At 41.2% G+C, this 14051-nt stretch overlaps 1 protein-coding gene across 2 annotated transcripts in view; it reads right to left on the bottom strand.

Annotated features, from left to right (window-relative positions):
- Positions 1 to 701: 701 nt before the first annotated feature.
- Positions 702 to 14051, bottom strand: part of Gapvd1 (GTPase activating protein and VPS9 domains 1) — a 30862-nt gene continuing 17512 nt past the window's right edge. The window contains exons 11-22 of one of the 2 annotated variants that reach the window (XM_076205766.1): positions 13014 to 13182; positions 11975 to 12227; positions 11251 to 11466; positions 8578 to 10463; positions 7708 to 7854; positions 7220 to 7346; positions 6377 to 6492; positions 5211 to 5422; positions 4681 to 4795; positions 4355 to 4427; positions 3696 to 3893; positions 702 to 1207 (exon numbers count right to left, since the gene is read on the bottom strand). In XM_076205766.1, the coding sequence (XP_076061881.1) occupies positions 1073 to 1207; positions 3696 to 3893; positions 4355 to 4427; positions 4681 to 4795; positions 5211 to 5422; positions 6377 to 6492; positions 7220 to 7346; positions 7708 to 7854; positions 8578 to 10463; positions 11251 to 11466; positions 11975 to 12227; positions 13014 to 13182 (3647 nt within the window). In that variant the 3' untranslated portion in view covers positions 702 to 1072. The remainder of the gene's footprint in view (positions 1208 to 3695; positions 3894 to 4354; positions 4428 to 4680; positions 4796 to 5210; positions 5423 to 6376; positions 6493 to 7219; positions 7347 to 7707; positions 7855 to 8577; positions 10464 to 11250; positions 11467 to 11974; positions 12228 to 13013; positions 13183 to 14051) is intronic. The other variant, XM_076205767.1, reaches the window with a different exon arrangement.

The raw sequence follows: 14051 nt of genomic DNA, 5'->3' as shown, positions 1-14051 counted from the left end.
TTTCAAAATTTTCTGTCATACTCTTACCCCATTTCACATCTGCTCTCCTCTTTGCCTCCTTTACCTTGTGCTTTACTTCTCTTCTCTTTTCTTTGTACCTCTCATATGACTCCCTCATCCTATTTTGTATCCAATCTGTGAAAGCTCGCTTCTTCTCTTCTACAACCTTTGACTTTTATATGATAAAAAGGGCCATTGGGAAAGAGGGGAATGTCAGTTGAGGAAGGACAGGAGAGGACAGAAGATAGGGGTGAATGGAGAATGGTTGTGTATGGATGATGCTGTGATGCATGAGGTGGAGTGGGTGGAGGATGGGGGTGAGGGAGTATGTGTGAGAAATAAATTGACGCAGCCCAAAGGGATATCTCCCTGTCTTCTCCATTTCTGCATGAGGGGACAGAGTGAAGGTCGCTGATTTAATGAAGTGGCCTTGCTGTGGATGTGCTGTATTGTGACACTGCTTCTGACCCAGGGCAGTGGGTAAAATGCAGGGATGACCTGTCATCCAGGATGGGCCAAGATAAGAGGGAGGGAAGAGGGTGGAGGGGAGTGGAGTATATTAGTGATGGAATAGGTGGGAGTGGTTTTTAATGCTTTTGTTTTTTTGGCTACCTCGCTTAAAAGGGGGAAAAAGCCTTTGGTATATGTATGTATGTATATATGATAAAACTGACTTCATATGAAGGCTGTAATGAAAAACCTTTTTTTTTTTTTTTTGTCAAACTTTCTTTATTCCCAGAACAGTAATTATATGTTAATTTGGAAGGGACAAAAAAGTACTCATACTTTTATTATTTTGTACAATACTCCTTGTATGTGCACTTTATATGTCATATACATCATCCATTCCTTTATATTCATACATCAAAATAATAACAAATTGGTGGATAATAACAGTTAAAAAGGTGTCGTAAGTACAAATTAATCATACTCTTCTATTCATTTGAATCCATTTCTACATAAGTTTCATGATTTGATAATGTGATAATCAAATAAGGTAAATATGTTTTATGACTTGGTAACAATGTTTTGATGATAAGCCACAACATGACCATGTTCTTTTAAATACATCTTAATAATCCATAGTCTTAATGAACTCTATTGCAGAACAGAACTGTGTCCACCAATACTGGTCTTCGCCCTCCAGTCGTTGCTCATAGAACAGGTTGACATACTGCACTGTGGATAATAAGGCAGGGGGGTTGGCCTGAAAAAGAATTTGAGAATGGAGAATAAGGACAAGTTTGATGGATGTGATTTCAAAACCTAACTTGTTCTGTTCATATTTCCTTCTCTTCCATATTTCTCTTACAATATCCAGTAACTATGCTACTCTTCCAGTTCTTGAAAAGGAAGAAAAATGTACAAGGCAAAACACTTATTTGTTTTTGTCATTGACAACCAACACTTCTATCCTTGAGGACAATATGATGAAGAGGTGGATTTATAGAGGGAATAAAAATGTGATTTATGAAAGGTACAAGGAAGGCTGAATTAAAGAATTACATAAGAAAGGAGTGGTATGACACTTATGCATCAACACTTAACCACTTTGGTATAATAACACCTATGTAGGCATCATGAGGCGCAAGAAGGTACATAAGGATGCTGGCATCTGTGTCTTGATTATATATCTTATTTGTAGTTGTACATGAGTTATCCCTGGATTCTATGAACTGGTTTGATCACATTTTCTGTATCTATTATTACTCAGAGTAAAAGAGAACAAGTAATACAGTAGTGACTTTATATTTTATAATGCAAGTAGTGTGATGCAAATTACATATGGCAGCCAATACTGCGTGCAAGAATTTGAGTTGTACTGAAGTAGTTTAAAGATACCTATCCACTGCATTTGCATGGGTGTGCATATGCAAGTGGTCACATGCAGCCTTGCCCTGAAAACAATACTATATTCTTTGACTGATTTGTGGGTTAATTCTATGACTGATACTGGTTATCTGGGAGCCATGAAACTCCTGCAAGAGACTTTGAGTAAAGACTGCCTTGATGCATCCCACGTCTGTACATATTCTCTTTTCTAGGGGTGTGTTATGTCGCCCTGGCTGTTCAATCTTTACATGGATGGGGTGGTGGGCCAGGGATTGGAGATGGTTAACCCCTTCCATACGGTGCCGCACACGTAGGCGTCATGAGGAGCAAGTGGATTCGCGACGCTGCCATATCGGCGTCTTGATTATATTTATTGTAGTCGCCCCTGTGTTTTTACATTCTCCCAAATGCACCCTGAATCCCATTCTCTGTGGTTTTCAAAATTCGCGGGTGAAAGAGAGAACGATCGATATAAGCGGTGACTATATTTTATGATGCGAATATTATTACGTTACGTCATACGGCTGGCATTGGCTGCTGCCCGCGAGATTTAAGTCCCGTACTGAAGTGGTTAAAGAAAATGGAGAAAAGTGGAAGATAAGCCAGCTGTTGTTTGCAGATGACACTATGCTTATAGCAGGATCAGAGGAGGGATTGAGGAAGTTAGTGACAGAGTTTGGGAAAGTGTGTGAAAGGAGGAAGTTGAAGATAAATGTGGGTAAAAGTAAAGTGATGAGATGTACAGGGGGAGAATGAGTGAAGAAAGATTAGTAAAAGAAGTGTGGAAGGCGGAGGTGGAAGGAGTGAATATGAGGGGGCGTCCTAGGATGAGATGGATGGATGAGGTGAAAGGGGCTTTACAAAAGAGAGGAATGTCTGTAGAGGAAGGACGGGAGAGGACAGAAGATAGGGGTGAATGGAGAAGGGTTGTATATAGATGATGCTGTGATGCATGAGGGGGAGTGGGTGGGGGATGGGGGGTGAGGAAGTATGTATGAAAAAAAGATTGACGCACCCTGAAGGGATTTCTCCCTGTCTTCTCCTTTTCTGCATGAGGGGACGGAGAGGAGGGGTCACCGAATTTATGAAGCGGCCTTGCTGTGGATGTGCTGTGTCTTGCGACACTGCTTCTGACCCAGGGCAGTGGACAGGATGCAGGGATGACCCGTCATCCAGGAGGTGCCAAGATAAGAGGGAGGGAGGAGGGTGGAGGGGAGTGGAATATATGGGAAGTGGAGTGGGTGGGAGTGGTTTCTGTGCCTTTTTCTTTTTGGCTACCCCCCATGTAAGGGGGAAGGAGCCTTTGTATATGTATATGTATGTATTAGATGATATTAGATTATAAATGATTTGTCTTATTTTTCAAATACCTCCATCTGTGATGTATTCATCTTTTAAGTTGTCATCAGTTAACAGACATGTATATAAAAAGACAATGGAAGAAAAACACTGGATTCTGGAAATGCCTTTATTAGGTGAATAACGTTACTTGACTGGTTTTCTTTTGCATCTTTCTCAAGAGCCAATTTTTTATTCACCTATAAAAGACATTTTCAGTCCCATATTTATGAAGCGGCCTTGCTGTGTCTTGCGACACTGCTTCTGACCCAGAGCAGTGGACAGGATGCAGGGATGACCCGTCATCCAGGAGGTGTCAAGATAGGAGGGAGGGAGGAGGGTGGAGGGGAGTGGAATATATGGGAAATGAAATGGGTGGGAGTGATTTCTATGCCTTTTTCTTTTTGGCTACCCCCCGTGTAAGGGGGAAAAAGCCTTTGGTATATGTATGTATGTATTTTCCTTTCCTTGTCTTCCCATACCCATTTGTACAAATTTAGCCATGTAAGTAACTAAACACTCACCTTAATGAGCATGTAAACAAACACAGGCATAAAATCATCAGCTGCTGGGACTGAGCGATGGTGCGCAAGGGAAAGTAGGTTCATTAGGGTCTGTGCTGCCCTGATGACACACTGAAGTTTGTCCCCTGGTGTCTTATAAGCTCCCAGCCTTACTACTTCTGCCTGTGCACTTGGCCAGGGGCACTCATACTGGTAAAGCTGTGGGCACATGACACAAATAATTGTCTATAATCCTGTACTAAATGGGGGGGTAATCGAGTTTAATTGTATACATTGTGTGTGTGTGCTTTGACTCAATCACCATCTTTTATGTGGAGCAAAGGACCTGACCTTTGGTATATATGTATGTGTTTAGAGCATCACTACTATGCGCAACATTGAAGTGAAGGCAGATAAAATCTTACCAGCATAAAGCAAGTTTATAGTAAGGGAATATTATACTAAATTCCCCAATTCAAGAAAGCCCTTTGTTAAGGCATACCAACCCTCTCTAAGAGGAAAATGGCCAAGTCAAAGCACACACCCACATCATGAACAAATAAAACCCATAACATATCTTCAATATACAAATGATAAACTTCAAAATACTACCAATTAAAAATTTTCAGATAAACAAAATTCACTGGGGTCATATGCAACAATATCATGGCAGGGAATACCTTAGGAATGCGCAAGTCCTTATGGTCTGGCGTAATAACAGCTGCCAGCTTGCTCATATGCTCATGCAAGACTCTGTAAAAAAAAATAATAATAATTACTGTTGCCTTGAGTTTTGCCAACTGGAGACATGTAACCCCACAGTAATCAACAATAGTCCTTGGATCCTTATATAGACCTCTGGCAAGAATTGTTGTACTATTGCCTGTTGTATTTAACTAAATGTAGTACACAAGATAAGATTTGTTCAAGAACTTGTACATCAACAACAGTTCATATATTCATTAAAGCTAAGGAATAGTGGAACATCTAAAGGCAAAAAACTCACTGGTCTCTGCTGACATCGCCATCACCATTAGGATATAGGGCATGGATGTAGATGTGTGACATCACTGCACGCTCCAGTGCTAATTGCGCACCCTGTAACTGTTCTTGTGTGCTACCTAAAAAAAAATAATGAATACATCAGAAATACTCAGAAGTATCTAAAATCTAAATAACATGAGCTAGAAATGAGAAAGAAAGAGAGCAAGAGGAAGACCACGCAGAAAACATGTAGATGGGTTATGGACATCTGTAGGAGAAGCAATAACATATGCTTGGAGCTCCATGGTGGTCAATGTCCAAGTCGATATGGCACCCCAGTAAGAAATGAGTACATAAGAATCTGAAGAGTGGAAGTATGTTGTCACAGGTGTAAAGCAAAAGCCAGACCCATGCAGAATGAAGAACAAGATGAGTGTGTCTTTTAAAATCTTAGCTGTTCATACCTTGTGGAAATCATACTGTAATCTACTAAAAAAATATTCATTCTGTGTTAAAATGGTCAATTATAACAAACTGATATAGTCAACTTACTTATCCACATTGGATCACGTTCTAATTCGGCATACAGCTGTGTAAGGAATTTCTCAACGAGTTGCACCTTTTCGTCAGGAACCGTCACTTGGGTAAATTCGAAAGTGAACCGAGCTAGCTGTTGCTCACGTCTCTCCAGGAATAGACGAACACATACATTTACCAGGGAAGCCATTATAACACTGCAGTCTACATCCAACCGAGACAAAAGCCTGTCACAAGTAAAATATATAGAAAATTATATTAATATTCATTCAATACAATATAAAATAAAATGACAACATGAAACAACCAATTCCTTTTCTTTTTCTTTTTCTTCTTTTCTTTCTTTTAATTCATCCTTGTGAATGAAAGGCCATCCATTATTACTCCCATCCACTGGCTGACTCAGGAGCAATGCAGTAAGACACAGCACCTCCACAGCAGGACCCAGCAGTCAGGGTGTTGTATTTTGCTGCATTGCTTCTGACTAAGGCAGTGGGTAAGGGTCAGGGATCAGCCTTCATTCACAAAGAGCTAAACATTTTTAAAAGGGAAACAAATGGATGTGGCATGGGTGGAGGGTGGGTGCTTGCCTTGACTGGCTACCTGCCTTGTGATGCAGAAGCCTTTTGGCATATATAGATAGATAGATCAACCATTAATGTTAGATTGACTGTATTTGAAGATATATATGACCCTCACTCCCTTTTCAGCAGAAACTATTCACAACAAAAAGGTCTTAACCCCTTCCATACGGTGCCGCACACGTAGGCGTCATGGGGAGCGAGTGTATTCGCGAGGCTGCCATATCGGCGTCTTGATTATATTTATTGTAGTCACCCCTCCATAATGACATTCTTTCTAATTCTTTTGTAATCGCATTTTCTATGGTTATCAAAATTCACGGGTGAAGAGAGAACGATCGATATAAGCGGTGACTATATTTTATGATGCGAGTATTATTACGACACGTCGTACGGCTGGCATTGGCTGCTGCCACCGAGATCTAAGTCCATGACGCCTACGTGTGCGGCACCGTATGGAAGGGGTTAAGTGTATTTAACTATTTAATCTTGAAGGTAAAATATTCTGCTGCTATTATCACAATGGTTATTATGTGAGGAAAATAGATTCAAAGGAAGACAATTATATCAAAATATTCTCTGATAAATCCTTGTACTTACTTTTCAAGGTGTGCAATGGTGGTGAGCAGTCCTTGGCGACTGCGTACAAGGTATGCTATGTACGGTGACCTTCGACGGTAATCATCCCGCAAACTGTGTACCAACCTCTCACGACCCTGTAGATCATAAAATATGTGGTTAAACTTTTCTTCAACTCCAATACTATTATTGTTGCACCTCAGGATTACCCTTCATCCATGAGGAGCTAAGATGAGGGGGAGACAGATGGGAGTGGGATAGGTGCATGTCTTGGCTGGCTACCTTGCTTATAAGGGGTAAGAAGCCTATTGGGATATAAATAGATCTATAGATTTACAACCACTCTCCATTCACTACTATCTTTTGCACTCTCTCTTCCTTGCTCAGCAGATTTCTCTTATATTCAATGCCCCCTTCACCCTGCCTAGTCACTTTATTCATCGTCTTCCTCCTAAGTTCACTCCATTCACTTCTGCTTTCTACACTTCTCTTGCTAGTTTTTCCTCGCTTATTCTTTCCATATGCCCAGACCATCTCAGGATTCTCTGCCAGCTCTCTCTCCACCCCTACTCTCTGCTTCACTTCCACATTTCTCATCATAATAATCCTCACAATGCCCACCATACTTCTTAAACACTTTTGCTCAAACATGTTTCCTTCAAATTCTGAGCCTCTGTTCTATACAGTGCCATGTGGTATAACCACTCCCTTATATAATCTTCTCTTTGCATTCATCCCCAGATACCCGTTTCTTGCAACAACTTTCATTCCCCTCCCACAGGAACCTACTTGTTTATTTTACTCTTTAAATTAGACTAATTCTGAAAAAAATAAGAGCATAGAAAAACTAATAACAACAGTCACCTGTGAATCAAAGAGCTGAACACAGCGTAGTGTTTCGTGCAACTGTGCAACAAGAGCACGATCGTGTAGGTTGATGCCCTCTGCCAGCTGAGCACGTAACCATGTCACCACATCACCATCAGCTTTGCTGCATCAACAGTCACTTATGAGTTACATTATCAGCATTAAGGAATAATAACATTATTTACACAAGCTAAGTCAAGTCAAACTTGACTTAGCTACATCTCTTGTAAGGGGGAAAAAGCCCTTGGTATACAGACAGATATATTTACACAAAGGTATATCACAATGGGTGACAGATGGGGGTGGCAAAGGTAAGGTTGGGTGAATGCCTTGGCTGGCTCTCCCTTAGTAAAACTGCAATTGATGAACCAATTTATATATGTGTTGTACATACATACATACATACATACATATATATACATATATATATCTATATATATACACACACACACACACACACAAACACATATTTAAAATAAACTTACTTGTTGTGTAGGGGAGGTCCATAAGAAGGTAATGCAGGTCCTAGACACAAATCTGCCGTGCTAAGGACAATGCGAAGTTTCCGTTTGGCATCGTTGAATGCAAAACTCATATCTAGTCCCTGTTCTTCGTCTCCTTTTGTGTCCTCCCTATATAAAATAAGTCACTGGATTATACGACAATGCATGTTCCGCAAACTAATATCTTTTAACAATTTCTCACTCTCATTATTTTGCAATAGTATGCATCATTCTAATTTTTTTCCCCTAATGAAACTTTGTTATTTTAACCAGTCAATCAATCAACCAATCAATCTTGCCCCTGGTCTCTCTTGCAAAAGATTTGCAATCATTCAATCAACCCATTGCTCCATTTCTTTCTTGCAAGAGATGTGCAACTTCAAAGAAACCAGCCAAACATACAGTGACAAATATAAAAATAGCTTCTTGCTATGTGGACAGAAAGATATGAAAAAACTCGTGAATGTAATGACGGGTTTTGAAGATGAGCAGCTGGAAGATAATTCTCCCTGCCATCCATCTTGTAGGACCTCCACTGGTCCCTCATAAACAGAATGAACTGATTATAAACATTTAGAGCAGTGTTTCTCAACCAGGGTTCCGCGGAAGCAAACAGTTATTATAATAATGTAATATAGACATCATCCTATCTAACCTATTATAATGATGAAAATAAAATGAGAAAGATATGGTATATGCGGTTTTTTTTTGCGCAGGGGTTCCTCGAGACATGCAATTTATTTTAAAGGTTACGCAAGGGTAAAAGGTTGAGTAACGCTGATCTAGATTGAGTAAGAAAAGGAGAAATATTATCATATTGGAACAAAACAGAACTAGATTGATTACACTTACAATGTACTATCTGGTGTGCTTGGATTGGCTGTATCACTGTGCTGCGTCTTCTTGTTCCGGTACTTAGCGAGGATGTCATCACTTGTTTCTTGAATGGTAGCAGGGCGGCTGTCTTCTGAGTGTGCCCTTCGGAGTGCCCCTACGTCATGTGCGGCAAGAGATCGGTCCAGATGGTGGGAACCATCTTCGTTCTGACTACTGCCGCTGGATCCTCCTACAACACTGCCTATGGTCTTTCTTCGTGCCTTGAACCCAGGAAGCTTGAAGTTCTTAAAGAATCCTCGTTTGTTTTTTGCATCGTTATTATCCATAGAGTCTCTGTCGCCTCTCTCAGCCGTTTTATCAAAACTTATGCTCTTTGGTATAGCCCCAGTAGCTGCCATGCCCCCTCCACCACTATCATCAACACTAGAAGCTTCACAGTCTGCTGCAGATGATCTAACTGCTTGCGTTTCTGTCAGCTGCTGAACTGCTGACTCACCGCCACTGATCGATCCTCCTCCGGCTTCCCTAAGTTTGCTGATTGACGTGGCTACGTCTGAACCCGAACTACTACTGCTGCTGGACGATGCCAAGCTCGTCGTACTCAAGTGCAAACTGCTGCTATCTTCACCCGAACCACGATCACTTGACAGAAGCAGTTTCTGTTGAGGCGACATTGTGACCAAAGTATCGGATGACCTGCTCCCTTTCCTATTCTTTACTTCTGTTCCTTCTCCCTCCTCCATGGTACTCGCACCTTCTGTGCCGGCATGCTCCGAGAAGGAGGACGAGGAACCTGCAAGTGTTTGCGAGTTCGAGTCCCTCGTGATAAACTTGTTGAGCAGAAGGTGTTGGTCTGTTGCCACAAGACCATTATTGGGCAAGGACGAAAGGTTGAGACTTAACCGTCCAAGGGTCTGTGTAGCTGACGCAATCTCCTGTTGCTTCTCGTCATGGTTCCGAAGCTGTACATCACCTTCTCCTTCCACTTCTTCCTCCTGGTTGTCCTTTCCGCTATACATTCGATCATCACTGATGGGTTCAAACTCAATGACTGGAGGGCGGGTCGTGTCGCATTTCCAGGCTTTGGTGCGGTCTTGGCTCGTCTTACTCATGCTTGAGGACATGCCGAGGTGGACTGGTGTCGGTTTTAGAATCCCTCCGCCACTGCTACAGCCTCCTCCTCCACCACCTCCCACACCTGAAGAATCAATCACATCTCCGCTACCAAAAGAGACACATTCGTGTGACCGCGAAGCTTGCGAATCTTCCTGCTGTTGTAAATCATGCCGAAGGTCACCGGCTCCTAATTCCTGTTCTACTTCTGATCGGCCCGTATCATCTGATCGAGTGACACTTCCTGCATCGTCTGTATCAAATTCAGTCATGCGCTCTGAATCTGAAGCCAAGACATCTGTGCTCCATGCTTCCGAGGCCGTTTCGAAAGTCTCGACTTCACTACCTAACAAGTCTCCCTGCATGCGATCTAGCTCCTCCAGGTGGCGATTTAATAACTGTTCATGAAACTGGTCGCCACCACAGCCACTACCACCACCACTGACTCCACTTCCACCCCTATCAGCAGCTTCAATGGTTTCGGAATCACTAGCAAGTACGTCGGTACTCCAAGTGTCCGATACCATGCTGACCGTTTCATCATGCCCACCAATCAAAGGCTTTATCTCAAACCTTCCAAATTTCTCCTCAATGTCAGCTCGTGCAGACTTGGGGACTGTCACAGGTATGTTATGAGGTGCCTGATGTGACTCTGGTCCCCCTCGAAGACCCACATCTTCTCCTTCAGTTACTTGTGAGGAGGGAGTGTCTCTTCCGGATACATTGGGGGTTCCTCTTCCAGAGACATTGGCCGATACCATGTCCGACAGGTTATCTGGTTGGTCCTCCTGAAGAAAGGAGTTCTTTACATTACAAGATTTATAATTATGGACATAGTCTATTAATACTAATTAATGCAGCTGCGACAATTCATTTCCCGAGTCGTTTTGAATTTCTTTGAATGGATACCCAAGGCCCCATGGCAACTGGTAGTGATCTTTGTACTCTCCTATAAATTCATTCAAAAAGAAATGTTAGCCTGCTATCTGTGTTGCATGTGACATTGTTTTTACAATACCAGCTAATAAAAGAATGACTGCAGTCACCAGATGCCCTCTATTATCATGTGGAAAAGTGGTCAACAAATAGTGGAAGTTAACTAAGAGATATCTTGGGTCTGGTCTGGAGACCAGACAAGGATGTTAATAAGAGATGATCCTCTCCTATGTCTGACCTGTACAACCATTATATGCAGGTATCCATTATAAATCCCTTGCAGAACTATTAAAGCAAATGTCCCAGTAATAACTACACTCAATGACTAATTGCAGAATACAGTAATTCCATTTAGTATAATAAATACAATTATGAAAATTATAATCCTAAAGATAATAACTTTGTGTAAAAGGTTACAATATCTTCTCTGGTATCTATTTCTGTTAGGGTAATAAAATATAATTGCAGCACAAGAGTACTTCAATTGTTATCCCTTTCTCAATCACTTCAAATCATGTAAATTCTTGCATTTCTAAACATTCTTACATTATCATAAGCTTGAATAAACAATTATGCAATAATCCACATAGATAAATCACATGGAATATAAATGTTAACAAACTGTTGTAAGTTTCCCACCTGCTCCACATCATCAAGACTTGAGGCAACACTATGGTTACTTGCAGCTTCACTAATGGCCTCCAAGTTGTCCGAGGTATTACCGATGGATCCTTCATCATGAGAAAGGGAGAAACGGGTTCTCTTCTCAATGGTGCCTTCTCCAGTGCCACCTGAACCTGCTCCACCAGGTTCCTCTTCTACGTTCATTCGAACGCGAGAGGTTGCCTTGCTAGCCTGTATGTAGTCATAAAGAATCAATCAGTCTGCTGCTCAAGGTCTCTCTTACACAAGGCATACAGCTCCCAGGTAGCTGACAATGGTTATGGGATTGGGCCACAAATTACTCAAGGAAGGGATGCTATGTTGTTATCATAGAGGAAAAAATAGTAAACGACAACCATTGTGTGCGCAACAGCAAAAATATCCTGAAGATCATGTAGGAAAGGGGATAGAACTGCTACGAATAAAATTGAGTCTGAAGAACTACCATTTCTCCAGCTATTTTGGCGACAAAATGAGAATCAAGTTCAAAGGTATCGCTATTCAAAAGGGTTACACACATCTCAATTAAAAAATTTAATGAATTGTGCTACTAGATTTTTTCTGGTACATATATACGATGAACATACTAATGGCCTTTTCCCAGAGATTTTTAATCAGCTGCAACGGTGCCTCTGGCTTGATAAATGATTAATACAAGACAGTAAATGTGTTCGTACAAATTCCTTTTTCATCCACTAACCTGAAGAGCAGCCAGCATCTTGTCTTCAGCCAGAAGCCCTGGACACTGTGGTGGTGACGAAGAAGGAAGACTTATAACCAACACAGTGTCATATGCTAGCTGCACATCCTCTACATTTCCTCCTCCACTACCTCCATCTCCGCCCTCTTCTCCACTTCCTGTGCTACGATTATTTTCATGGAGTTGGTTACTCGATGACATCAAGCTATCTGCATCACTCCAATTCTCGCTCTGACTTTTAGTACTTCGGTTTCTGTTGGAGGAAAAAGGTTATTCTTTTCAAATTAAGTAAACCAACTGAGTGAACTCCATCAAATTATTAACTTGCAGTTACCAGCCATTGGAAGAACAAGCCAGCTTTTTCCATTGCTGGCCTCAAACCTGGATAAATGAGGAAGGTTGCCTGTCAGGAAAGGCACCTGAGACATAAAATACTTTGCAGTAAATTTATATGAAATGCTCAGTTGAGAAATGACCCTCAGTCCTTGGCAGCCCAAAAGCAGGTAGTGTTAAAGGTCTGTACAGTAAATGTGGGTGGACTGCAAGGAAAGAGTAGAGAAGTGGTGGATGTGCTGGCATATGCTGTTTGCATATGAAGTATAAAACTACAGGAAGCACACCTTTCAGGAGTCATAAAGAAAGGGTACAAAAACTGCTACAGTGAGAACAAAGAAGGCAAAACTGGAATTGGGATAATGGTGGAATAAGATTTCTCAATATATGTAATAAAGGCAGGTGCATGGAGACAGACCTATAAAAGTGAAGATAATCTTGGGATAAGTAGTACATCATGCAGAAAAAGAAGATCATGATCAAGTAGCAAACGAAATCAACCATAAATCCAGCCAAGATAATATAACACAAAGGCACCACTGAAATACTAATAAGAATCCATTTATTTACAAAATAATTTTCTTTCAACTTATGTGTCATTACCTACAAAGGAAGATGGGAAGGAACAAAGTACAAGAGCCAATCTTTACTTTTCATGGAAAATATCTACTTTAATTAAAAAAAGAGATTAGCAACAGAGCCATACCTGGTACTTTTGACCCGTCCCAATAGGCTCCTCTTGATACTGCTTCCATCAATACGGCTCAAACCACCTGATGACGAAGATGAAGTGGAAGATGAACTCTGACTGCCAGTGGCTAGGCTACCCCCTCCACTACTGCTATTATTCAGCTTTGGTGTTGGGCATCCTGAATCTTGTTTAAACAATATGAATGGATGTAAATACAACAAAAGAAAAAAAAAAATTGTGAATCAACGTACAGGAGAGACATACACAGTGTCTTCATGTTCAGCTCGATATTTACAAAAACAATACTGCTGTATTGAACCAAAACTGTAATGGACAAATAATAGAAAATGCAAATACCTTCACACATACCAAAGGCCTTTTCCCCTTATATGGAGTGGTGGAATCATGGCTAACACCCACTATATACATATTAAAACCCATGTCATTCCCTTTCCATCCCAGCACCTTATGGATGAAGGGTCATCTGTGACGACACTGTGCTTGTAGCAGGATCAGAGGAGGGATTAAGAAAGTTAGTGATGGAGTTTGGGAAGGTGTGCAAGAGGAGGAAGTTGAAGATATATGAGTAAAAGTAAGGTGATGAGATGTACAAGGGGAAAGGATGGCAGCAAATTGGAAGTGAGTATTAAGGGAGAAAGACTGGAGGAAGTAGATAACTTTAGATACTTGGGGATGCATGTAGCAGGAAAGGGAGGAGTGGAGGTGGAGGTAGATTGTAGATTGAGAGAAGCAAGTAAGTGTCTTGGGGGATTAAAAAGTGTAATGAGAAATAGACATTTGAGAATGGATGCTAAGAGGAAATTATATGAAGGTGTGACTGTGCCAACAGCACTGTATGGGGCAGAAACATGGAACATAAAAGAAGAGTTTAAATGTGATTGAGATGAAATGTCTGTGAAGTATGGCAGGGATTAACTAGGCTAGATAGAGTAAGAAACAAGGAGGTGAGGAGGAGAGGAGAGATGGAAAAGGAGTTGGGAGATAGGGTGGATGCAAGAGTATTGGGATGGTTTGGACATATGGAAAGAATGA

The sequence above is a fragment of the Oratosquilla oratoria genome, chromosome 22 (genome assembly GCF_046742065.1).
Source record: "Oratosquilla oratoria isolate Oo_2021 chromosome 22, ASM4674206v1, whole genome shotgun sequence".
In the NCBI taxonomy this organism is placed as follows: Eukaryota; Metazoa; Arthropoda; class Malacostraca; order Stomatopoda; family Squillidae; genus Oratosquilla; species Oratosquilla oratoria.
Note: the sequence above shows the minus strand (reverse complement) of the source record. Positions and strands in the feature narration are given on the sequence as shown.